The following is a 26,488-nucleotide window of genomic DNA, read 5'->3' as shown; positions in this document are numbered from 1 at the left end:
CCAGCACAACCTTTTAGTTAAAATGTCACATTATCAAACATGCTTAGCTATAATTCTCCCCGATCAAGATACATTAAATGTTTGTGAGAAAAGACATTTAAGAAAATAAATATTTTAACTTTACAAATACTTTTCAATTTATAACCGTCTGTAAAGAATTCCCTGAGCAGAGAACAGTGATGTGAAAACTATGCTGTCATAAGTTATAAACCATCACTTAGCATTTAATTATAAAACAAGCTAATAAAGTTTATTAGTTCAACTACTCAGAGCACCAAATCTATAAAATATAATAATTATCTACTGTCTAACTCCCATACAGTGTGCCTGTGGGATAATATTTCACTTGGAACATGAAATCATCTGGATAGTCAATGCTAAGTGAAACTTAATAAAAGAAAATAATTTGTAGACCCCATGTATGTGGACCTGAATGTACAGCTGTTCAACCTGAAAATATAAGGACATAGAATGTACTGGTAGAAGCCCCGTGAAATAGATTACCAAGCCTAACGATGTGTGTGGAAAAAACATTGTCAAGGCGGCCTTTATTATCATTAGGTGTTACATGCTATTTGAGATTAGGGTCCCAGTTGCAAGAGGTTGTGAGTGTTCAATCACCAGGATAACATTCCAAAAGTAGTGATAACCAACACAAGCTACTCGGTAGCACCTGGAAGTGCATTGGAACTGCAGTAGCTGTGAAAGGGTTGTCACAATAATATTGGCTAGTATGTGGACCCTTTAAGGTTTTTCCATTAATTCAAAGACAATAATCAGACATGCTGCACCACTCTGAGCATGGTGTAAAACAAAAGCTATTGTCTAAACAAACTAAACATCTGGGAAAAATTTACGAGCCAAACATGTTCACAATACATAACATTTATGGCCTAATGGTCTTGGGTTTAGTTTAGTATTGGTAAATAATATAGGTTTTGGTTACGGTTGTTGGCAAACCTGGAAATTTACCAGGGTAGACTACTTTAGGCTCTCCTTCTCCTATAGGAATGGCTTCAAGGAAAGTTAATGCAAGCGGCACATGGAGGAAGAACTACAGTAGCCCCAGAAAGCCTTTGGTGGGTGAGGAAAGGGAGGGGTAGCAAACACTATTCATTTGCCTGGGGAAAGAAGAAACTGACCCACAGAAGCAAGTCTATACTGGAGACTCCAAGTCAAACAGGTTTTCGGCTCTCCCAGTCAACATGTAGCTACCACAATATCACTGCACAGAGAGAGAAGTGTTCAAGAAATCTTCCTAGACAGAAATCTGCAAATGTTTTTCAGACAATAGTGAAATCGGTGCGGAAACTGCAAGCTGGTCCTGCTGGTCTGGTCTTACAGTGTCAGTGTCTATCCGGTTGATTAAGACTGAACCATTCTAGTGTTTACCGTAGGCAGTATGATAAGGAGTCAAATAGTTTGTCTAGCAGATTGGGCTAAGGTTACAGAGCCATGATACATACAAATGGTTAATGGTTGAAAAACAAAAAAACCCAATACTTTTGAAGGCTCATTTTTAAGTTTTAAATTTTTTAGGGGATATTTTTCGTTTTAAAAAAGCCTTCACTACACCACATACATGGTTGTCTCTGAGAGGGTTAATGGGAAAGAATAATCAGTGTGCATTTATGGGGGTTTCTGTCCTTGGTCTAACCCAGAGAAGAACCAAAAGCCATTCTATCAAGATTTAATTGTGTGTCCTCTGTTTTGAGCACCAAGAAATTATGTGGCATGGGTGCTATGAAGACTTTGCTGGCCCATAGAGCACTATCAGCCCATTGATCAGCAGTGTGCATCAGGGATCAGGATCACCCTGTTAATGCCTCACCCCAAAACATGAGCCAGCCTAAGCTCTTGGTAACAGTGTATAAAATTGTAAAGCAGAGTAAGAAATTTAATTTAAATATAGTGAATTAATAATAAACAGGTTACCTTCTAACATACAAAAAATAACTAATGCTGTATCACAGTATCTTGTGTTGTTTGCAATACTTTGTATACTTTTGAAACTCATGAAGTTGCAGTGAAGGGCAATAGATACAAAAACAATCTACACCTGAAGGTACTTAAAAGAAAATAAAAACAGTCATCAATTTCAAACACTGTGCTACAGGAATAAATAATATATTATTTAACCCCTTAAGGACCAGGCTGTGTTTTACCTATTGTACCATTGGGACCGAGGCTGTTTTAATACTTTTGCGGTGTTCGTGTTTAGATGTAATTTTCTCTTCACTCATTTAGTGAACCCACACAAATTATATGTTGTTTTTTTCAGGACAAGAAGGGCTTTCTTCAGATACCATTGTTTTAATCATATTATCTAATTTCCCATAAAAAAAATAATAAAATATGATGAAAAATGTAAAAAAAACCCAAATTTTCTGACTTTTACCCCAAAAATCTTTTACTCATCCAAAAAAGCTAATGAAAAAACCTACTAAATATATTCTACTATTTGTCCTGAGTTTAGAAATACCCAATGTTTTTATGTTTTTTTGCTTTTTTCTGCACGTTATGGAGCATTAAGTACAGGTAGCGTTTTGCTATTTCAAAACCATTTTTTCCAAATCTGGTAATTCTTCCCCCCATGTGCCATTTCGGGTATCTTTGAAGCCGGCCAATGCAATTTACCCCATCAAATCATATATTTTTGAAAACTAGACACCCAAAGGTATTTCAAATGCTAGTATTTTAACCCTTTCCATGCATGAGATTCTACCACCAGCCTGTGCCACACTTTGTGTTAGTATTTTTTTGGTATTTTTTTTTACACAAATTGTACTTTGGGTATACATTTATAGCTCCAGGTATACGTCACTATCAAACAACACCCTAATATGTGTTCAATAACATCTCTCGAGTACAGTGATACCACCCATGCATGGGTTTGACTGCTGTTTGGGGTTAAAAGGCCACATTTGGGAAGTGCGCTTTTTTCCCCCTATTTTGGTCAGTCTGTGCCTATGCCCTATCTTTGAGCCTGGCCACTACAATTTACCTCATAAAACCATATATTTTTGAAAACTAGACACCCCAAGGTACTTAAAATGGTAGTATTTAACCCTTTCCATGCATCAGATTCTACCACCAGCCTTTGCCACACTTTGTGGTAGTATTTTTTTTTTTTTTTCACACAAATTGTACTTTGGGTATAAATTTATAGCTCCAGGTATATGTCACTATCAAACAACACCCTAATATGTGTTCAGGAACATCTCCCGAGTTCATTCATACCCCACATGTATGGGTTTGTCTGGTGTTTGAGGTTAAAATGCCACATTTTGGAAGTGCGCTTTTTTTTTCCCCCATTTCGGTCAGTCTGTGCCTATGCCCTATCTTTGAGCCCGGCCACTCCAATTTACCCCATCAAACCATTCATTTTTTTAAATTAGACACCCCTTGGGTATTTGAAATGCTTTTATTTAAATTTTTCCACGTCAGGATTTTTGGGAAGATACAGCGCTAATTTTAGCACTTGCTCATAATAATAAACTTTATTTTTTTATTTTATTTATTTTACTCTTTTTGGACTTTTTTTTTACATTTTGCTGGAACTGGATAGTTCCTCTAAAGCATAATAATTTTTAAATGTTACCATGTTTTTTTTAAGCTTTTTCTTTTTTTATTTTTATTTTTTTTTATTTTTTTTTTAAATATTTTACTAATCACATAGTGATTAGAAAGCTGGCCTCCATTGACTTGTATGGTTGAATGCAGTACCTGTATTCAACCAGCAAGTGGAGCCAGAGTTCTCTAGAAGGTCAGGAGACCGTCTAGCGAACTTTTTCAACTTTATTATTTTTTTTCCCGGGCCGCCGCCATCTTGCGGATGGTGAAGACTGCGTGCAGCTGCGGCTGTGACCGCTCTCCGGAGCGGTCACAGTCCATCAAGAGGTAAGTGTTTGGTGTCACTGGATGCCTCCTGATCGAGGCATTCCAGCAACACCATTGAAGTTTAGGAGGTGATCGTTGATCGCCTCCTAAACGCTTTTAAAACGGGCATCCGCCGCCATATAATGTATGGCGGCTGTTGACGCCCCGGGGAGGGGCCAGACATGGCCCATCATGCCGATCTCGGTGTTGCTGAATGCCTCGACATCGAGGCATTACAGCAACACCGTTTAAGCTTAGAAAGTGATCATTGATCACTTTCCAAGCTTGTTTAAGTCTGATGACGTGTCAGGCACGTCATAGGTCGTTAAGTGACCGTTTTGCATGACGTGCCTGACCCGGCAATGGACGTTAAGGGGTTAATAAAAACAATAATAATATTATTGTACCATTCTTTGACATAGAATAGTGTGATTTTGTCTGTAAAGTCCATTAGCACTACAGAGTTGGCTGGATTTGAACTTGCTTTTTTTATGGAATAATCAAATTTTGCCATGCATATAAAACATCATACCATTCTACTGGTTATTATAGAAAATCAGTTTACTCTGTTTTTTGGGGGGGGGTTTATTTCTTTTTGTAGATCTGCTATAGGAAAACATAGTTTGCACGAAGATGATAATTTGTTGCCTACTAGAATTTTACATATCTCTCCTCAACATTTTAGGTGCCCAAATGTAACTTAAGTCTCAGCTAGTTTTTGGGTGGGTTTTCACTATTTGCAAAAGAGCTAAAATGAAGGCACTGCTTCCAGGCCTTCAGAGTAGCATGGATCCAATCAGCTAGGAACGAGGAGCAACAATAGTAATGGTTCAGAGACTGACGGCCCCAGAAAAGGTCCAGTAAGCCTGGTACCATCACACAGCCCATTTTTAGATTTGCTTTGGGAATTTTTCCCAAAGCAAATGGTAATTAAAAGGAAATATAATAAATATAATAAAGGAAAGGATGGAGCCATCCCACCATAATGCTCAATCTATACAATATAAATAAGTGCTATTGGATTTTTATGAACAACATGGAAACATATTCATTCTGAACAGCTAATATGCCCCTTTATTTTGTTACTATGTGACATAGTAAATTTTAACAGTATAATAAAAAAATCCCACACAGTAGCATCTTTACGGGAGTCTCGAGGGCCCTTATAAAATAAAAGGGTATTATATAAAGAAAATTTCGGAAATCATTAGATTTGTTTAAAGCTCATTAGGATTTATTTTTCATGTAGGAGACCTCAGAATGCCAGAAATGGTTATGGCTAACATAATCGTTTTATTATATGAATATCTTCTTAAAACACAATCGACTGAGAAATGACGAATGGTTATTGTTCCATAATGTTAATTAAATCTTTGATATTTAGGACTTAAAGCCTGACATACATTAAGGTTTAAAAACCAGCAGGTTATTCATTACTCACATGAAGCTCGGTTTGGATAGTTCTCAGGATAGTTCAAAGAACTGAATGTATTGTTTGGTTCCCATAGTTCAACAGGTCCACCACAATCTGCTATAGAAAACAAAGACGACAAAGACATAATAATATACATATTGTAAAATATGAATGTTTAAGTTGTGCTTATCATGAGTTATTGCCTTGTTGTTACAGGGTTTTGCATGTTTTTATATACTTGGCTGGCAAAATTCAGAATTCCTGCAGAAAATGGAAATTATCTTTTTTTTCATGTTTTGCTTTCTTTTGGCAGTTTCACCCATCCATGTTGTGACTGACTTGATTCTGAATGATATCACGCTGTGTGAGCTGGGTCTTCTTATCATTATTAACCCATAAGGATAAAAATACATGGTCTTGTATTATCAGAGTATTACAGATGCTGCTTTGGAATGCAATGTACCAGAATATACAATATACCTATTTGCTATTCTTACCACACGTACATTAGCTGAAACTTGTTAGCAATTGTTACCACACTGAATGATAGTCTATTCTAGAATGTAATCATACATATGTTATAATGTGTTATTATTCCCAAAGCTTGTATTGTTATTTACATGAAAAAAACCTCTTATGGTGACTCTCCTAAAACCCAATTAAGCCTAAAGATAAAATTCTGTATATTTCAGAAATGGACTGAATGATTTAAATGAAGTACATGTACATGTCATAGTAAAATATATTCCAGACAGAATGTTGGCAATTACATAACATAAAACTGCATAAAAAATCCATGGATTATGCTTTAAAAGGTTGATCTGCTTACTAAAATGGGCTTCTAGCTTCCTTGTCAAACAAAGTCTTTGCCTCTGTATGCATTTGGAGAGAGCCTAGTGGTGGAGCCCCCACTAGTTGGTCACTTATAAGGTAAAGCTAGCCGTATTTGCTGATTTAGAGGTCACTTCTGGTGTCCAAGCTTGCTCAGATGGCTTGGACGAACTCAATCTGGTGTCTATTCACTATGCTAGGAGAGTTTGATAATCTGACGCCTCCATGCATTCTTAAGGCTGGACCCCTGAGCTTTTCCTACAAGGAGGTTTAAACTGGCTTTACACACAGTATAACTAATACACAATTTCTTGAAAGTCACCTCATCGATTTTGCATGGAAGTCCACTGGGGTTGGCCACTGAGAATGCATAGTCAGAGAGCTTAAATGCTCAGCTCTCCGGTAGAGTTAAAGTTTAGTGAACATACCCCTTTGTTATAATTGTGAAGGTAACTAAAAAAAATTAAACTCCAAAGATCAATTCATCTGTCCTCAATGTTTGGAAGACTGACAACAAGAAAGATCAATTTCAGAGACGTTGCAGGTCTGTTCTCCATTACATAGCAATGAGCTTTAAAATTTACTATCCCATTAACAATTTTGCTTTTATTGCTCCTTCTAGATTGATCACAACATATAATATAATTCAATATAATTGTGGTGGTCATTGTTGATGTTTAAACTTTTTTCTAACACTTTTTCTTTTAGTGATTGCTCTAATTTCATTCTCTTTTAAGTGATTTCCAATTCTCTTCTATAATTGGATTTGTGCAAGTAGATGAAGTAGATGAAAATATTTGTTTGTTTGCTGCACGGCTAAATACTTTTGGAATTGAGATCTTAGTAATTTAACTTAAATGCAAAAGTTATTATTCAGAGAGTGGTCACAGCAAAGCGAATGCACTTACTTTATGTATTTGTAAGATCTCCCATCCCCAAGATCTCCAACTATAAAAATACTTTATTAGTACATATATACTAAAAGAACCACCCAATAAAAAGAAAGGTTGACCACAGTTATCATCAAAGTGACAACAAATGACAAATCACCCTCATTTGTCTACTTTCTAAAACAAGTAATGGCATAGCTTCAAATATCTCAGATGGCCAAAGACATAGACTACAGTAAAGTGAAGGAAGAAAACTTTGGGACAGTTAGTAAGAGCAAGAGATCTAGACTTGATTTTGCATTGCAAGAACAGTACCAGCAGCAACAGCAGTACTGCACTAATGAATACACACACCCAACAGCAAGCTATGGGACTGAATTTCTCCAAATATTGGACCATTTTCATGAACTGAGCAGTAGTAGTAGGGGGCCTGGGAATACACTGGCAGGTAGACACATCCAGCCCAATGGTATAGAAGGACAGTGAATTGCATAGTTACATAGTACATAAGGTTGAAAAAAGACCTAAGTCCATCAAGTTCAACCATTCTACCTAACCTTCCTACTCTCCATCCACTATGGCAAAAACCCTAATTAAGCTACTTTGAATTCTGCCATCTGGGGGGAAAATTCCTTCTTGACTCCAAAAGGCAACGGTAGTTCTCCTTGGATCAAGCTCTAAAATATTCATTCTATTTAAAGCCCTGTATATCATGGCTTTCTAAAAAAAAAAAAAAACCCTTTTGAAGGCAACTAATGTATTTGATAACACCACCTCCCTTGGCAGTGAATTCCATACCTTTAATGTCCTTACTGTAAAGAATCCCTTCCTTAGTCGTCTATACAATCTCCATTCTCCCAGTCTTAGAGGTTGACCTCTTTGTACATTTCTGTTAATGAACAAATCACTGAAGAGCGTTTTTCTAGCGTATATAATTTTAACTTTTTTAGTCTCTCTTCATAACTAATATCTTCCAATCCCCTTATTAATTTTGTAGCCCTCCTTTGCACTTTTTCTAGTTCCATGTACAATGTTCAAATTTGGCAAATTTTGTTAAAAATAAGGTCTGTACGAATCCAAATGCACAAGTCTACTCATCTTTACATTCATTTAAATTGGGAATAAGAATGTAGATATATTACTTCCATAAATGCATAACTTAATAATTGCCCAAAATGATTTAAAAGCGACATTTTTACCAGTTAAACATTTATAATTCAGAGTTTCTTACAAAAGGATAATAATATGAGACGATTAAGAAAAATCTGGTTTCTTTCCTGAACAATGACGGACATGTAATAACTAGTCATTACATATAGGATCTGGTATCAAGAAGAAAATGGTAGAGCAATTGAACGCCATGCGATCTCATAGAAATGACTGATGTTTAGACAGTAATGTTCAAAAATGCACGAGATATCACCACACTCATATTCTGTTAGTAATCTGTCATAGTGGCAGATAGATATACATCTATTAATATGTTATATGTAATCTATTTTATTGTGTTACTGGTTTAAATCATATCAACCATGACCCAGTGTAAATGTTATTGTAGATCATAACAGTGTAGCTTATGACAGAACCATAAAAAAGAAATAAAGCAAAGAAAAATAAAGGAGCAGTAATATCTAAGTATCAATAGGACAAGCTGTGTTTGTCTAAGCAACATTGTCCATTCAGATAACTAAGCGTTGTTTCACTCAAAAACATCACCAGTTTGCCTTACTGGCGGCCATGGCACGTCAGATAGCACCACTATACATGCACACGCAATGATTGACACAGTTTAGTGCTGTCTTCCTTAGCAGCAGGAGTTTATTTGTCCCACTACTCTCATTCTGGATGAGAGTGATTGAAGTGTTGAAGTCAACAAAGACCCATCAGACATTTTTTTTAATGTATTTTTATTTTTTACATTTTTATTTTTTAATTACAATGGATGAGGCATTTTTTTGGGAGGGAGCATGGATCAGGGTGTCTTACCAGCATGTCAGCCAGCTGATCCCACAGTAGATCCACTGGCACCACACTGAGCCTTTTTAAAACCTTGCACCCGTTACCATGGTGGCAAGCGACCATTTTTATAATAAGAGCTTTCTCTCCCTTTTTTTGAGGAAAGCAGCACGTTTGAAAGTAAACACATGCCTTTTTCTCTTTTATATGATGGTGAAAAGATGGCTGCTGGCATGCTGCATGCGATCTCATGGAGAGGAGGCCCTAAAGTGCCTCTACGTACTTCGTAGCTATGTACATTGTAGCTTTTCAGTCAGCTATGTACATAGCTGGCACTCTAAGTGTTAAAAGAGACACGCAAACAGTTAGCATACTAAGACACTGAGCAAGTGCTAAAATTACCGCTGAATCTTCCCAAGTCTGACATGGAAAGAGTTAAAATACTAACATTTCAAATAAGAAGTGTCTACTTAAAAAAATGGTTTTGAGGTAGCAAAATACTACTTGTACCTATTGACCAATAACTTGCAAAACAAAAGGAAAAAATATCATAAAAACATTGGGTATTTCTAAACTCAGGACAAATAGAATCTATTTGGCATATTTTTCATTAGTTTTTTTTAGATGAGTAAAAGATTTTTCAAATAAAAGTGAGTTCTCATCATATTTTGTTATGGAAAATTAGATATGATCAAACACTAGTATCTGAAGAAAGCCCTTCTTGTCCTGAAAAAAAAACAATCTATGACCAATGTTCCCTCTAATTTTTCTTGGGTGGTGTGCGCAGAAAATTTCTGTTGTGCAAAATTTTTCCCAGAGCCAAAATTTTGTGCGCACAATATGCTTCTACAGTCCATATAAAGTGAAGTTGGTGGAGCTGAAAAAAAACCCCTTTTGACTCCATGGTCTATTTTAACGGTGAAATTCTCACCGCAAAAGTTAATTATGAGCGAATCGCAAGCGGGGGCTCTGGGCTGCATAAAGGATCAATATATATATATATATATATATATATATATATATATATATATATATATATATATATATATATATATATATATATATATATGTGTGTGTGTATTATATATATATATAATTATTTTTTTATTGGGAAAAACTGCATAGCTTCTGTCATTAGGCAACCATTGACAGGGGTACAGCATAACACCTATCACTATATACTGAGGCAGACATTGACGGTGTTGCAGCATAACTGTTATTATATACTGAGGCAAACATTGACGGTGGGGCAGCATAACACCTATCACTATATACTGAGGCACAGCACAACACCTATCACTATACATTGAGCCAGACATTGCCAATAATGTAGCATAACCCCTATCACTATATACTAAGCCAAACATTGATGTGGTGTAGGCCTACTGCTTCAGTGTCTGGCTTAGTATATAGGGATGCACCAAAATGAAAATTCTGGACCGAAAATTCAGCAGTCACCGGACCGAAACTGAAAATGACCCCCCCTTTAAAAAAAAACAACCCACTTTATTAAAAATAACGCACCAAAATTGGACAAAAAAACCCAACAACAATATTTTATATATATATATATATATATATATATATGTACATATATATATATAATTCCTTACAGCAATCACACTCCTATCATGCCCAGGCAGCCAGTACATGCTGGAACCTGGGCATCATATTAATGTGATTACAGCCTCCCTATGCCATGCTATCCCCCCCACTTACACATCCATGCTATCACACACACACTCATTCACAAACATTCAGCATAAACTACAGCATAACACCCATCACTCTCACACACTTACTAATCCACTCTCACTTAATGTTTTCTTACCTTTCCTCTGTTAGTTACTTTTCCTCCTCCTCTTCATTCTTCCTCTTGCCTCTTCTTCTTCTGTGTCCTGTCCTTCCGGTGCAGTAAAGAAGGTGGGCGTGGCTTCAGTGCTGTGTGCCGGGATCTGACATCAAATCCCGACGCCGCATCACAAGGGAGCAGGATCGGAGGTCCGCATTAACAGACCTCCCGCTCCCTTGATTGATTTTAGGGTAAATCAGTTTTTCTTTATTTTAAATCGGTTTTTGTGGATGGAGGGTACAGAAGGAAAAATTAGGGGGGGAGGGGGAGTCAGAACAGCAACACAAGGTGCCAGCGAAGAGGCACCAGACAGCATTGTGGTAACAAAATGAGAAACATCATGACAGTTGAGCAGGAGAGCATGAGCAATCATGAGCAAGGTACACAGTGAGACATGGTAAAGTACACATCACTCTCAGAAAAATTTGCTGTGAGCCCACTCGGAGAGACGAGGGAGGTAAACAAACAGGGAACAACAAAGCAACCAAATTAGTGGAGGGGGGGAAGTCATGACAGTAGCCTCGGGCGCTAGTCGAAAAGCCCCAGACAGTAGTGTGATAACGAAATGAGAAACATCATGACCACAGATGAACTGGAGCAGGCACACGCGAGCAGCACAGTGAGACGTGGCATAGTACAGAACCGTCTCAAGGAAACGAGCTGCGAGCCCAGTGGGAGGAGGAGAAGGGAAAGAAAACTAATGGGAGAAAACAAAGAGAAAAAAATAAAAAATAAAAAATGAAGAATGAAAGAAATAAAAAACTGAGAGAATGAAAGAGAGGAAGAATGAAAGAAGGGAAGAAAGCCCAGCGACCCAGCTGCCCAACCCAGGGGGAACATGTCTATGCCGCTAGTCCAATAAAGGACGAATATCAGGCCCCGACACAAATTCCAGCCAGTGGAACCAAGTGGACCTATAACGCTCAATGGACTCATCGGACAGGAGTTGCAACACATCAAAGACGCGTATCTGTTCCACCCGTAGAACCCAGTCTTTAAGGGTGGGTGGGGCAGGGCTGCCCCAGCGTTGAGGAATTAGCGCCTTAGCTGCCGTCAAGAGGTGACGGATCACCGATCTCCGGAACCAGCGCACAGGGTAGGGCAGATGATAAAGGAGGAGGAATTCTGGCGTAAAAGGGATGGTCCTGTCCGTGAAGCGCTGCAAGTGCTGATGGACCGAGGTCCAAAAAGGAGCGAGCCGTGGGCAGTGCCACCAGAGGTGGAGAAGAGAGCCAGGAGAGGCGTCACATCTCCAACATCTGTTAGGCACATCTGGGCGGTAAGTGGAAGTCAAGGCCGGGGGTCGATACCAGCGGGACAACAATTTGTATGCCATTTCCCGGTCTCTGTTACTCCTAGAGCAGCTGTGGGTGATGACACATATCTTCTCCCATTGTGCCTCGGAGAAGATGACCTGCAGCTCAGATTCCCAGCCCCCCATGAACGGCGGTGATATCGGGTAAAAGGACACAAGTAAAAGGCCGTATAGCCTAGAGATGCCATGGGGCGGGAGCGTGGAGGCCACACAGAGCTCCTCAAACTGTGTGCGATCTCGCAACACAGCATGTTTCCGAGGCAAGGACCGGAAGAAACTGCACAATTGTGCGTAACGGAAGGAATCGAAGAAAGAGGGGGGCGAGCGGGAGGACAGTACGGCCAAGGGCTTAAGGCCTTCAGAGGTCAGAAAGGAACCAATCCCCTGTCCCACCACAGCAGGAGAAGCCGGGAAAAGGTCGCGGCCCATCCCGGCAGGAAAGTCAGGATTATCCCTGACCGAGGTCAATGGGGAGGGGATAGAAGAAAGTTGCGTCTTCCGAAGGATCTGAAGCCAAGTCATATAAGTGGCCCGGATAAAAGGGTGAGGTGAAGTGATCGCGCGAGCCGTCGGAATCGACAACCAAGGTAAGACCTTCATGGGTAGATCCAGCAAGGCCGCCTCGACGCCCACCCATTGCTTATGGAGCGGACTATGTGCCCACTCCAGAACACGGAGCAGGTGGCACGCCCTATAATAAGAGCAGGGGCAGGGCAAAGCAAGACCACCTTTAGACTTGGGGAGTATCAACGTGGTGAAGCGAATTCGGGGTGCACGAGTGCCCCACACAAATCGCAAGAAGGTGGACCGGAGCGAGTCAAAAAAGGAGGGAGGGACGGAGATAGGGAGAGCCTGGAACAAATAAAGAACACGGGGCATAATATTCATCTTAATCGTATTAATGCGACCAACCCAGGAGAGCGCCAGTTTCTTCCATGTAGCCAAATCAGCCTGAAGAGCGGCCAGAAGGGGCGCAAAATTATAGTGGAAAAGTTGGGAAAAGTCAGGAGACAGCCAAATCCCAAGGTATCGGATTTTGGGGCAACGCCAAGCAAAGAGAAAGGAGGTCTGAAGCGGGAGAGCAGCCGCCTGGGGCAAATTCACATTGAGAATCTCCGACTTAGATGAATTAATTTTAAAATTGGTAAGGGCACCGTACAGGGAAAGCTCTTTAAGAATATTAGGGAGGGAAATCCCCGGGCGGGTAACAGCGAATAAGAGGTCGTCGGCGTAGCCCAGGATTTTATGGTGCGTGGAACCGACTTGGAGGCCACAGATATCAGGGTTCATCCTGACGGCCTGAAGGAGGGGCTCTAGGGAGAGCACAAAGAGCAGTGGAGATAAGGGACAGCCCTGCCTAGTCCCATTCCGTATAGGGAAAGGGTCAGAAAAGGAGCCATTGATCCGAACTCGCGCCGTGGGAGTAGAGTATAAAGATCTGATCCAGGTGAGTAAACCCGGTCCAAATCCCATGTGATTCAGGGTGGAAAGCATAAAAGACCAATCCACCCTGTCAAAAGCCTTTTCGGCATCAGTAGAGAGGAGCACTGTCGGGGTAGACGTGTGTTTTGCAAAGTGCATAAGGGAAAGAGCCCTAATAGTGCTGTCCCTGGCCTCACGACCCGTGACGAAGCCCGTCTGGTCAGGGTGTACCAAAAAGGGCAGGAAAGGTTTTATTCTATTAGCAAGTATCTTGGCAAATAGTTTTAAATCAGAGTTCAGTAAGGATATAGGACGGTAGCTACCGCATTGCTCGGGATCCTTGCCCTCCTTAGGGATCAGAGTGATGGAGGCCGATAAGGTATGGGAATGGATACGACCGCCCTCTAAGATAGAATTGAAGGCATCCACGAAGCGAGGGGCCAAGATATCCCGGAACGCAGAGTAGTAACGTAGCGGCAACCCGTCAGGGCCGGGACATTTTCCAGAAGGGGAGGACTTCAGGGCCAGTAAGAATTCTGGTAAAGTGATCGGAGAATCAATGAGAGCCGCCTCATCCGCTTTGAGCGACCGGCGAATTGTCTTAGACAGATATGCCTCGACAGCAGCTGCCCTACCGGAGGGGGAGCTGCCGTGTGGGTTCGGATGGAGATTGTACAGTGCTTCGTAATAGTCCTGAAAGCAACGGGAAACATCAAGGGGGTGAGAATGAATGCGGCCCCTGGAGACATACGTAGGCTTCCTTACCGCGCGAAGAGCCCTGGCCAAGTACCTGCCGGGCTTGTCACCGTGCTCATAAAACAGGGCCTTGGTTTTCAAAAAGGAAATTTGTAGTTGTAGTTTGTTGTTAAGAATTGAGGCCAATTCGCCACGGAGAGCTAGGAGGAGCTGCAGGTCACCCCCCGATAAAGAAGTCTTGTGCGCCTGTTCCGCCAATGTTATCTGAGAATAAAGCCGATCGACCCGTTCGGCCTCGAGCCGCTTACGTTGAGAACAAACGCTAATGAAGTGGCCCCTAACTACACACTTGTGGGCCTCCCAAACTGTCAACAGCGGTGTCTCAGAGTTGAGATTATCCTCAAAATAACATCGAAGAACCTGAGACGCCTCCGCACAGGACGGCTCGTCAGACAACAAAGATTCATTGAGTCGCCAGGATCCCCCCGAGGAGCGAGGCACTGGGGAGGCCATGGAGACAGAGACAGGAGCGTGGTCTGACCATGTGGCCGACCCAATGGCAGAACCACGCAGGAGCGTGGCAAAACGGCAAGGGAGAAAGAAATAATCTATGCGGGAATAGGAACCGTGCGCTGTGGAATAAAATGTATAGTCCCTACCAGTGGGGTGCATGGCCCTCCAACAGTCAACCAGCCTGTGAGACGCAAGAAGGGAGGTGATCTTCCGCAGGACGTGGCGGGGAGTCCGCGTAGTCCCAGTCGAGGTGTCGAGCTCAGGGTACATGGCCACGTTAAAATTGCGGGGAGAGGAACAGAGGGGGGGGGGGACAAAAAAAAAAAAGACACTAACTACGCCAAGCGGATTCTATCAACCCGTCAACACCAGGGCGTCACAGTGTAGGGGGTGAGTCTGCCACAGTAAGAAGGGCAGAACACAGGAAGAAACTAAATCAATGAACTCGGGAACCAGAAGCGGACCGCCGCCCGCAACATTAAATAACATGCGTCAAAACGCCGGAGAGATAGAATATGAGGGAGACAGAAGATAAACATGTATTCGGAATAAAGGCACATATAAGAGATCTGATGGTGTGTGCACATCACAATGGAAGGAGGAGATGCGACATGCACTGCAAAGACAGCAGTGTGGGTCCTAGCGTGCGTAACATGCGCAACAAATAATATATAAAAATAAAAAACACAGCACAACATAAGTAAATAAAAACACAACATAAGTAAAAGAAAGGTCCAATAGTAGCGGGATTGGTATGCGGGTGTAACGCGCGCAACAGGCGCACCTGAGAGCGTGTTATCAGCTTTAGGAAAGGCACAAGTGTATGTGGGTACCATAACACAGTAAACACCACCCAGGGGAGCGAGAGAAAGAAGAAAAAAAAAAAAAAAAAAAAAAAAAAAGGGGGGGGCCCAATAGTAGTGTGAAAAGTATGTAAGTGCTGTGCGTGCAACATGCGCACCTGGGAGAGTGTGGGCAACGTATAATAAAGGCACAAGTGCAAAAGCGAATATCAGGGCACAGTAAACACTACCCAGGGAGGCAAGATAAAATAAACACAACATAAAAAATAAAAATAAATAAATAAATAAATAAAAAAAAGGGCCCAACAATAGTGTGATAAATATGCGAGTGCAGTGCATGCAACATACGCATCTGGGAGAGTGCTATCCACTTTCCGTTTTCCATCCCTTTCTCTGTTAAGTAAAGGCACAAGTGCGAATGCGAATACCATGGCACAGGAAACGCTACCAAGGGAGGCGAGATAAAATAAACACAACATAAAAAAGAAAAAGGCCCAAGAGTAGTGTGATATGTATGCGGGTGCAGTGCGTGCAACATGTGCACCCGGGGAGTGTTATCAATTTTTAGTAACAAGTGCAAAAGTGGATACCGTAACACAGAAAGCACCTCTCCAGGGAGCGAAGAAGAGGGGGGAAAAAAAAATAAAAATAAAAAAAATAAAAAAAATATATAAATAAATAAATAAATAAATAAATTAAAAAAAAAAAAAATAATGTAAAAAAATAAATAAATAATATACATATATATATATATATATATATATATAAAAAGAAAAGTACACAATGTAAATAAGAAATAAGAAAAGGGCCCAATAGCAGTGTGGTATGTATGTAAGTGCAGTGCGCGCAACATGCGCACCTGGGAGAGTATAATCAACTTATAGTAAAGGCACAAGTGCAAAAGCGGATACCATGGCACAGTAAACGGTACCCAGGGAGGCGAGATAAAATAAACATAACATAAATAAGAAAAAGGCCCAATAGTAGTGTGATATGTATGTGGGTGCAGTGTGTGCAACATGCGCACCCGTTTTCCCCAGGAAAGGCACAAGTGCAAAAGTGGATACCGCAGCACAGTAAACACCTCTCAGAGGAGCGAAAGATAATAAAAAAAAAAAAAAAAATGTGATATGTAGGTAAGGCAGTGCACCCGGGAGCGTGTTACCAACTATTAGTAAAGGCAAAAGTGCAAACGTATATACCTTAGTACGGGTAAACATGTAATACAGTGAAAACAATAACATGGTAAACACAACCCAGGCAGAAAAATGAGATGCCGAACCATAGACAGGGCATGGGGAACAAGATAAATATCGAGCCGGAGAGCGGAGCAATGAGTCCAGGAGACTGAGCAGGGTGATGGAGTCCGCAGAGGTAAAAGGACCCGGGAAATCCCTCCGAGGTGTGGTGGAGCAGGCGAAGAAGCCGCAAAGGTTGGGAAGCACAGAGTCTCAGCGCAGACGGCACAGGGAGCCGCGAGCCGAAGGATGATCCCCTCCGCCACCTTAGTGCAGCGCAACACCAAGCCGGCAGTAGTTCCCGCAGGGCGAGTGGAGAAAGGGAGCCAAAGCAAAACTACATGGAGGCTGGGAGCCCAGAACCAGCGAAGAGCCACGTAGACCTATATATATAAAATTAAAAAAAAACAAAAAAAAAAACAACCCACACTCCAGGCAGACACTCAGTAGTGATGAGGGAGAGAGGCACTCATTCCTCAATGTCCCCCAGGCGGCGAGAAGCCAGAACACTCGACAGGTGTGCCGGATCATCAGTGGGGGTGCGGCGCCGGGAGGACGCAGGCCGGTTGCGTCTGCGGGGCAGAGGAGCCGGGGCAGCATCCATATCTGCCCAGTCCGAAACCTGGATATCTGGGAGGCCAAGAAGTCGTAGGACGTCATGGACATCGCGGTGGTGCTTGACGGTAAGAGACTGGTTGTCGTGTCTGATCACCAAAGCGAAGGGGTGACCCCAGCGGTACGGGATGCGCAGCCTCTGCAATTCCGCCGTCAGGGGGCGAAGAGCCCGTCTCGCCTGTAGGGTCAGGTCAGACAGGTCGTGATAGAACGACACCTGGTGGTCCTGCAGCGGCCAGGTCCCCACCTCCCTCGCGCGAGTCATGATGGCTTCTTTCAGACGGAAGTCTGACAGGTGGCAGATGATGTCTCTCGGGGGGGTCCCCGGGCCACCACGAGGGCGAAGGGCCCGGTGGGCACGATCCATGGGCACAGGGGCATCAGAAGCACGTCCGAGAAGGCCATTGAACAGACCTGTAAGGAGGGTAAAGACATCCTCAGGGGCATCAGACTCAGGCACTCCTCTCACTCGTATGTTCTGTCTCCGGCCCCGGTTATCTAAGTCCTCAAGCCGGCGACGCAGTTCCCGCAAATAGTGTGTATGACGGTCACTCACATGTTGAAGAGCAGCGTTAGTAGCGTGCTGATGGGCCTTCCCCTCTTCCAGGGCCTGCACCCTCGTTTCCAAGGAGGACAAGTCACTGCGAAGCGCTGACACCTCATCCCGGACAACCTGCTTAAGCTCAGTAATGAGCAGAGAGAAATCCGTCTTCCAGGGAGCCGAGGAGAAAAGTTGCAGAACCTCAGGTGGATGTGGCCCCGAGGGTAAGTGTGTTGGCGCTGTCGGGTCATCCGCAGAGGATGTGCTGGCAGGAGAGGCGGCCTCGTGGTCGTCTGAGGCCTGTGAAGCCAGGTCTGCCGGGGTACGAAAATACTCCCGAAGGGATGAAGAGGACGGCCTGGAACGATCCCTTGGAGTTGAGGGGTCGGTACCCGTCTTCTTGGAGCGTCTCATGGCGGAAAGGCTGTGATGGAGCTGTAGAATTGCGCGGGCGGCGGCGGAGCAGCTAGCTCATGCGGCCATCTTAGGCGGCAGCCGGACACGCCCCCCCTTGATTGATTTTAAGCCGGTTGGGGTGAGATTTTTGATCTCCCCAACCGACCTTGCTCCTCCAGCTGCGGACATTACTGTCATAATAACGGATTAATGTTTGAGTCTTTACATCGGGAAAAGCAGGTAGACTAGATAGGCCACATAGTTCTTATCTGCTGTCAAATTCTCTGTTTCCATGTTTCAGTTAAGTGGTGAACTGAACACACCTGAGGTTGCATGCCCTGTATCCTCATTCACAGGCACAGAGTCCCTGCCTTGGCAGAGATACAGTTTGCATCCTGCAGACCCAAGGTAGTTCAGTTCAAACATGTATTGCAACTAAGGTTAGTTAATACTCCAGCTGCCGAGACTACATTTCCAATGGCTCTCAGCCATGTTAAGCATCATGGGAAAGTGAGTACAATAACTGGAGTGCCAAAGATTAGCTTATACATTATTATGGATTGGTACTGCAGTTGCTGTGGAATGCACATCTCATGATTCTCAGCCATACATTTGGTTGGCTATACATTATGAGAAATTTAATAACAGCACTTTGAGTGCCAAATATTAACCACAACTGCGGACAAAACTACCAAGCCTTTATTTACCTTTTTTACTACCTTTTTCGCAGTACCTCAGAATGTTTGTTATACATCACAGAGCTACACTACACACTAAACATTAACTTTTCTTGACTGAAACTTCTATGATAATGAGCAGCAAGTTTATTATGTTGCAAGTTGGTTATTATGGGACTAGTAGCTATTTTGAGGGTACACCAAGTCTACAGTAACACTGTAAAACAGTTGCCTCCAATGGAAAAAATCCCGTGGATGCGCATGGCCACACCATTTACAGAAATAAGTACTTACTGGGAGCTGTTGTAGTCGTGGGAAGAGTGGGGACACGAGTTGGTTCTGGATAAGCACTTTCATTACAGCTTCCAGTAAGCAGTCCAATGTCGTCTATTGCTATGTCACTGAAGCCTTGATTCTTAATAGCATCAAAAGCAACCTAATTTTGATGAGAACATAGCATTTTGAAACATCACAAATGCTTACACATATACATGACATTTCACAGCAAGTACCATAGCGGTTAACTGTCCTAATTGATGTCTTGCTGTCTACTTGATGTCCCAAAAGTATGAGTTCTTGCTGGCATGCATGCGCAAAGTGAGTTTCATGGTGGGTCTTGGGCATAATGTAGGCTTGACAGGACTTGGATTTAATGAGAGCGGATCAAGATGTGATGTCACACTGCTGCCATCCAACATGTTTCATAAACTGGGATGGCTCTAGATTTTTATGTGCCCTAAGTAAAAAGATATATTATATTATCAGAAGTTCTTCAATCTGCCTCTATGTCCCTAATGAAGCCGCCAAATGTCCAGTGAAAAGTTTCTATGGCAGTTTGAAATTTTCACTTGACATATATTCTGTCTGTGGAAAGCAAATTAGATGTACAGTAATTTAACCCCATAGATTTTAGGGTTTGTGTTTAGTTACTGTTTTTACAAATTATTTTATTTGGCCATTCTCCCTAGTAGTCAATATACAAGTCTGGATGTATTGCATTCAATCATAACAACATATATCTACAGTATGTGACCAAGCAAAAATAAAGTCAACTTCTCACATTTCCTATTAAGTATAAGTATAACCCCCTTGTTATTTTATAAATGTTTTGGTCACAATTGCCCTTTAACAAATACTAAAATGAGTGAGAATCAAGATGCAATTGCAACTGAAAATTGCTGCATAATGACAATACCCCTTCAATCCTTAAGGCATAATATCAATACCCTAGGGGGGATATTGCAAATATATTAATCTTGAATTATATTTGACACAGGAATCTGATGATTTACACTGTATTGGTTTATTTCTCTTTCGCTTTTGATGCTATAGCAGAATCCATGCTATTAAACTTTTAAGATTAATTAATCAATCAATATTGATATTGCTGTATGTCTAATATACAAATTACATAAACCTACTTACCACTGTTTCGGAACTTTCATTTAACGTCACCTGACCATGATTCCAATTTTGCCCATAATTTCCTTCCTTCTGAAACATTACTTCCTCTGAGTAATTTGCAAAAATAACAAGAACACTTAAACGGAAAACATTGATGCCATACATGTGATACCTATGGATCATGTGAAAAAAAAATTACTTACCATTAGCTATAATAGTAATTTTCACTTGCAAGACGATATCAATCAAAAACAGAATTCCTATTATTAAGAGTCCAAGAAAATACACCCTAAGAACATTCTTAAGCTCTCCCAATGTCTTTGTAATTTTGTATTAGTAGAAGTATTATTAAACACTCATCTCCAGACACCAGACAAGCCAGAAGGCTTGTTTTTCCCTAAGAAATCTCATGGTGCTTCAACAACCACAAGGGATTCTGGGTAGGCGCATGCAAATAAGGTTAACAATTATCACCTTTGCCTCTATATCCACTTTATACATGGATCCCTTGAAAGTAATTGCCCGCTGCACAAGACAGCCTTTAGACAAAACTCAGGAAGAGGTACAATAGCCAGATCACCACTCATGGACAGCTGTTTCATCCTTCATGGGACTCGTCAGCATGAGGTTGTGATACTGGCTTAATAGTTGAGGCTTGGGGTAGCTAAGGTCATCCCTGACCGAACATATGAAAAAGTTACCTACATGCTCCACTTTTCCCCTAATAATCAATTCATTAGCTACAAATTGGCAGCATTTACTGACCACCCCTTAATGTAAGTGAAGAATTTCACTACTTTAATTTTATATGTTACTAATGGAATGGATTGGAATACATATTACACAAGCAATTTCATTTAATTTTTATGGTTAAATTATATTTTATGTAAAAGGTATCTGCCATCTTGATTCTGAATAAAGCCTTGTGTAGAGTCTGCCACATCTGGACTTTTGCCAAAAAACAATAAGTGGGTAACAGATCTTTATAGGAGAATACCCAAAGAAAGACACTAATTAATTAAATGTTAAGTAGATAAAACATATAACGTTTTGACATTATATTTTCCATAATCTTTCGTATTTGTTATGGATAATCCAGATGCATTGATTCCATTTTTCTGTTTCTATGACTATTGTTTGCATAAGTCTAGTAATTACAGAATATGCATTCTCAGCACAGTAGATGTTATTTGCTAATATCCTTCATTAAAAAATTGGTTTGCTGACTCTTACAGTCTACTTTTACAGTCTACTTAACCTTCCACATAACTTTAATTGCGTTGTCTTTTTTGGTAACCCTTACTACATAGGTTTAAAATATTTTTTCCTTTTATTTAATCTTCCATTGTCTGAGTTTTAAACACATACAATTGGTAATTACAATTTTTAGCATACCAAAAACTGAGACACGATGGTTCTGATCTCGGCACAAAGGGAAGACTAAGGAGTCGAACTCTTTGACTGATTCCTGGTCCAGTTGGTGTTGATAAGTAGTAACCTTTAAATAAATAAAAGGTGAGTTAATGTAATATATAGACAGGGCCGGCCCAAGGCAAAATGCCGCCTGGGGCGAATTTTAAAATGCTGCCCCCCCCCCTTATCTACCCTTCCTCTCCCTCCGTCCTTGCCGCCCCCCCCTTATCTACCCTTCCTCTCCCTCCGTCCCTGCCGCCCCCCCCTTATCTACCCTTCCTCTCCCTCCGTCCCTGCCGCCCCCCCCCCTTCTTGTACTTACCTTTCGGCAGTCCTGCGGCGAGTCTCCCTGTTCGGTCTCGGTGCCGGCTTGTAATGCTGAGCGCCGGAAATCTTCCGGCACTCAGCATTACAAGCCAGCACCGAGACCGAACAGGGAGACTCGCCGCAGAGGAGAGAGCGAGGGGCGCCGAGCGGTACTGACAGCGGCGCCCCTTTCTCTCTCTTTCGCTTTAAAAAAAAAAAAAAAAAAAAGGGCTTGGGGCGGCGAAGTGCCGCCCCTTCAAGAGTGCCGCCTGGAGCGGTTGCCCCACTCGGCTCCATTGTCGGGCCGGCCCTGTATATAGATATAGATATGTAATTATCAGTGGTATAGATCTATTTAATAAATAAAGCACTATATATCTATATATATATATATATATATATATCTATATATATATATATATATATACACATTTGCCAACATACTGTAGGTCTTTTATTGTAAGGCTCGTCAGAATTATCATGTTGGCCACAAAAGTAGCTATAGGTAGAAAGTGAACATGAAAACCCACTAGTGTATTCAAGGAATGTCTGAATACTATAGAATTTATACATCCTATTGAAACATTTTTCATGCTATCTCTAACACAGCTTGCACCGGGAAGACGGGGGGGCGATATAAAACACAGAGTTTTGAATACATACATTATTTGACCTGCCATATCTATGCCCATAAGTATTATTATCATTATTATTTGTATTAATTTTTATTTCCACATTATTTTTCCATTTAATATTTAATTTGTATTATTACATATATTACAGTTGCAGCAGTTCATTTCCCGCATTATTACTAATTGCGCAAAAGACATACAAGGGATACATCAGTTGTATTAGGATAAGTAACTTAAAGAGATGTATTGAAATCTAGTGACATAGATACAAAGAGAATATTTATATGGGTAATTTATAAAGAGCATTGCTGATGTCAAGTGGTAAAAGTAAGCCAATAACCATAGCAACCAATGGAAAGTGTCTGCCCCAATTTTCTAAATATCTATCTATCGACCTCTCTCTACCTATCTACGAATGGAGTTAGCGATATTCTTTGTGTGGGATTGATACTTTATTTATTCTGGTTCTCATGTGGGAGCATTTGACATTTATTGTAATTCTAAGAGAAAGAAATATCAATCAAGCACACATTTATCCTTAACAACCCAGGCATGTAAACATAGACTCTTGTGTAATTTGATTAAACTAAAAATAACCATTACACACACACACATTATATATATATATATATATATATATATATATTTATATATAATCTGTTAGCATTAATATTTTATGAGTGTTTTACTGCATATTGTAAAAGAGGCAGCTCTCATACTGATCTCATGCTGCTCTGATTTAATGACATCCAACCAATATTAAAGACTAGGGATGGTGGTATATTGGTAGAAGTAATGATGCAATGAACAGGTAGAACCAAGCAAGAATCACTTAGTTGCGCTCTGCAAGCCACCTTGGTCATGTTGGCACAGTTGATGAATGTAGGTTTGCTGTACATTTACTTACTTACAAGAGCATCAATGAATCAATAAGACTTTCAGACTTTCAGACATTCTGAAAGATACTCCCATCTCAAGAGACTCATTAAAGTGTCATCATTAGTGGTTCCAGATAACCTGAGAACTTCCAAATCTGAGAAGGGGTTTCCCTTAGAAGAGTAACAGCCATGAAATCTTCTTAAATTATGACATTTTAAAAACACATAGTACTTCACTGCTATCCGGTGTTAGAGGAAAATATACTCAGCACAGGAAAATATTCAGTGAAGGCGCAGTTAAAATGTTGAATTCTCAGCTAAATGAAGTTGCATCATTGTATACAAGAATACATGCATTTAGTACAGTTTGCTTTAACAACACAACACAATCAGTCCAGATTCATGTTTATCAAAAGTAAGAATATGTAGAAAATAGGGAATGAGAGCAGACATATTGTCTCCCATATATTTTTCTTTTTGGAAAAATACTGAAAAATCTTCTATTTGAAATACTAACTTTTTTCAAATTCCTATACGCTCACCAAGACGCAATCAAATCAACTTAAATCTAAAATATCATTCACTCTGCACACTATATACAAAGAAGCCATTTCAATTGCCAGTGATTTTAAATCGGTCAGTCTTTTTGAATGTCTTTACAAATAAAAAGAGTAAAGGAAAGCAAAAGAGATTTTGAAATCTAAGGTTACATTAAATTCTATCAAGTAACAGTTTTTGCGGTTGAAGTGTTCATTTTTCTGTAAGTGGGCTGTTATATTTTATCCTATTTTGCAGCATGTCAAAAATAAAAGCAATGTCAGTCGCGCTAGAACATGATATATTTCTTTAAGAATTTCAAATATATCAGTCCTGTGTTCTAGACCATAAGTGACAGGACAGACTTTAAAAGCCTATATGTTTTATAAATAAATGTCTCTAACGCTGTTAATGTTTAGGTAAAGAAAACCACTAAAACACATGAAGACAAATGTTTTAGGAATCAACAAATCAACTTTTGTCAATATACAGTAAGTACAACTCAAAATGCTGGCAACCGTTACTTATTGTATTAACACTATCGATTTATAGCTAGCGCAAGGCAGCACTAATTGACATAATCGCGATAGACATCTGGTTCTACCAATGGGAATGCTTCTCATTATATTGTAGGAATCACTCCTCCAATCACTGACACATTTGATGAACTAGTTTCCACACTTCATCTCGGAAACTTACACCTTCTCCTTTAGGAGCACTGGCTCATTCATGAAGCCATAGATCAAGAGTAGTGAAACACAACAGTGTTGATGTGGGTTGATGTGTGTGGAATGAGATTGACACATAGGTGTAGCTGCAACAATAACGCACACTGTCGACGTATATCCCTGGTCATTACACCTCTACTCAGACTGATTCTACAAATTGATATTTATTGCTATTTCTGAAAGCATCAAATTCACATTTTTCATTAGGCTGTCACAGCCTTGTATTTCGTTATTGTATCTTTTAATACTGTCTGGCAAATCTGATGATAAGGTCTCATACAATTTGTACAGCTTTCATTTTTCAACTAGGGTTTCCCCTACAAGGATGTCCCCTACAAGGGTGTCCCCTTGCTGTTTTGTAGTCCGTATGTAATAAGGTTTACGTCCAGGTACTTTAACTTGGAAGGCAAAACTCAAGAACATTTTGAATTGTTTTTATTTAATTTGGTTCCAATAATTGTCCTTTAGCCACAGACCAGGAGGCTTCCCTTAGTGTCAGTCATGTGATATTTTGAATGACTTTCCATGCTCAAACATCACACTGAGCTGATTCATTATGAAAATACTCATGAAATCCATTCCTCCGTAGACTTTAAATACCCTGAGTGATTAAGACCGAGCCATGCTATTGTTTATCACAGCCAGTGTAATAAAGAGTGTTGGTCTATTAGATTGGGCTAAGATTTCAAAGCTAGAACAAAAAGAAATGCCTAATATGGACTTGTCTGAAAACATTATATAATGCTAAAACCGGAACTTAAAAAAAAATAGGGCCCTACTGAAATATGTGTTTTTAAAATGATTCCAGTAATTAAAAACGAATGGTTTTGTGCAAGTATAAACCATTAGACATTAGACAAATTCTACACTTACCAGACTCGTTTCCAATTGTATGGTCACTATCGGGTCCAGACATTGGCGGAAATGTTGGTCCATTAACTCTTTCCCATTCAGCATCATCCTTAATATCTTGAACCCAGAAACATAACCCATCTTCAAAGTTGCAGTGAATTTTTTCTTCATCTTCATGCATAAAAATTATAAATACGTTTTAAGAATTATTAAAAATAAATAATAATATTTTTCTTAACAATAACCATGTATCAACCATAGACATGCAGTCAATATACTGGTGTCAATATTTTTTTTTTCCCCATAAAAATATTTGAACACATATAATTAAATGTTTTTGATGTTCACAACCAGTGACCATGTGTCTGCATTTTATTATAGTATTTAAACAGTAATAACCCTGCATGAGTCTTGAAAATACTATCTATATAACTTGTTTAAGCTTCTTCTGGGCTGTCCAGCAGGTTATGTTGTCAAATAAAACTGTGGAAAAAATGCATCCAAAACCATTATAGCTATCATAAACCCAGAGAATTATTCCTATTTCTTTTGAAAAGTTTTAGCATTAAGGACATAAAAATCTCATAGCCACCATCAAGTAACTTTTACAATATACCTTGATTCTCCACTGACGATATAATCAATGTTCTGCAGAGTTCTCTGAATCCAATGGTGCTAAAACACTGCACCAAATTGTGTG

The 26,488-nt window shown here is 40.4% G+C and overlaps 1 protein-coding gene across 1 annotated transcript in view; it reads right to left on the bottom strand.

Moving 5' to 3' along the window:
• LOC149274387 (enteropeptidase-like) overlaps positions 1-26,488 on the bottom strand; it is a 106,778-nt gene that overhangs the window by 41,808 nt on the left and 38,482 nt on the right. The window contains exons 9-13 of the mRNA XM_089505557.1: positions 25,810-25,959; positions 21,838-21,940; positions 20,464-20,614; positions 19,333-19,474; positions 5,321-5,410 (exon numbers count right to left, since the gene is read on the bottom strand). Coding sequence (XP_089361683.1) covers positions 5,321-5,410; positions 19,333-19,474; positions 20,464-20,614; positions 21,838-21,940; positions 25,810-25,959 — 636 coding nt within the window. The remainder of the gene's footprint in view (positions 1-5,320; positions 5,411-19,332; positions 19,475-20,463; positions 20,615-21,837; positions 21,941-25,809; positions 25,960-26,488) is intronic.

This window comes from Sceloporus occidentalis, unplaced genomic scaffold (genome assembly GCF_023333645.1).
Source record: "Sceloporus occidentalis isolate IW3139 unplaced genomic scaffold, rSceOcc1.0.p SCAF_334, whole genome shotgun sequence".
Classification (NCBI taxonomy): Eukaryota; Metazoa; Chordata; class Lepidosauria; order Squamata; family Phrynosomatidae; genus Sceloporus; species Sceloporus occidentalis.
This window is presented reverse-complemented; position numbering and strand designations above follow the sequence as displayed.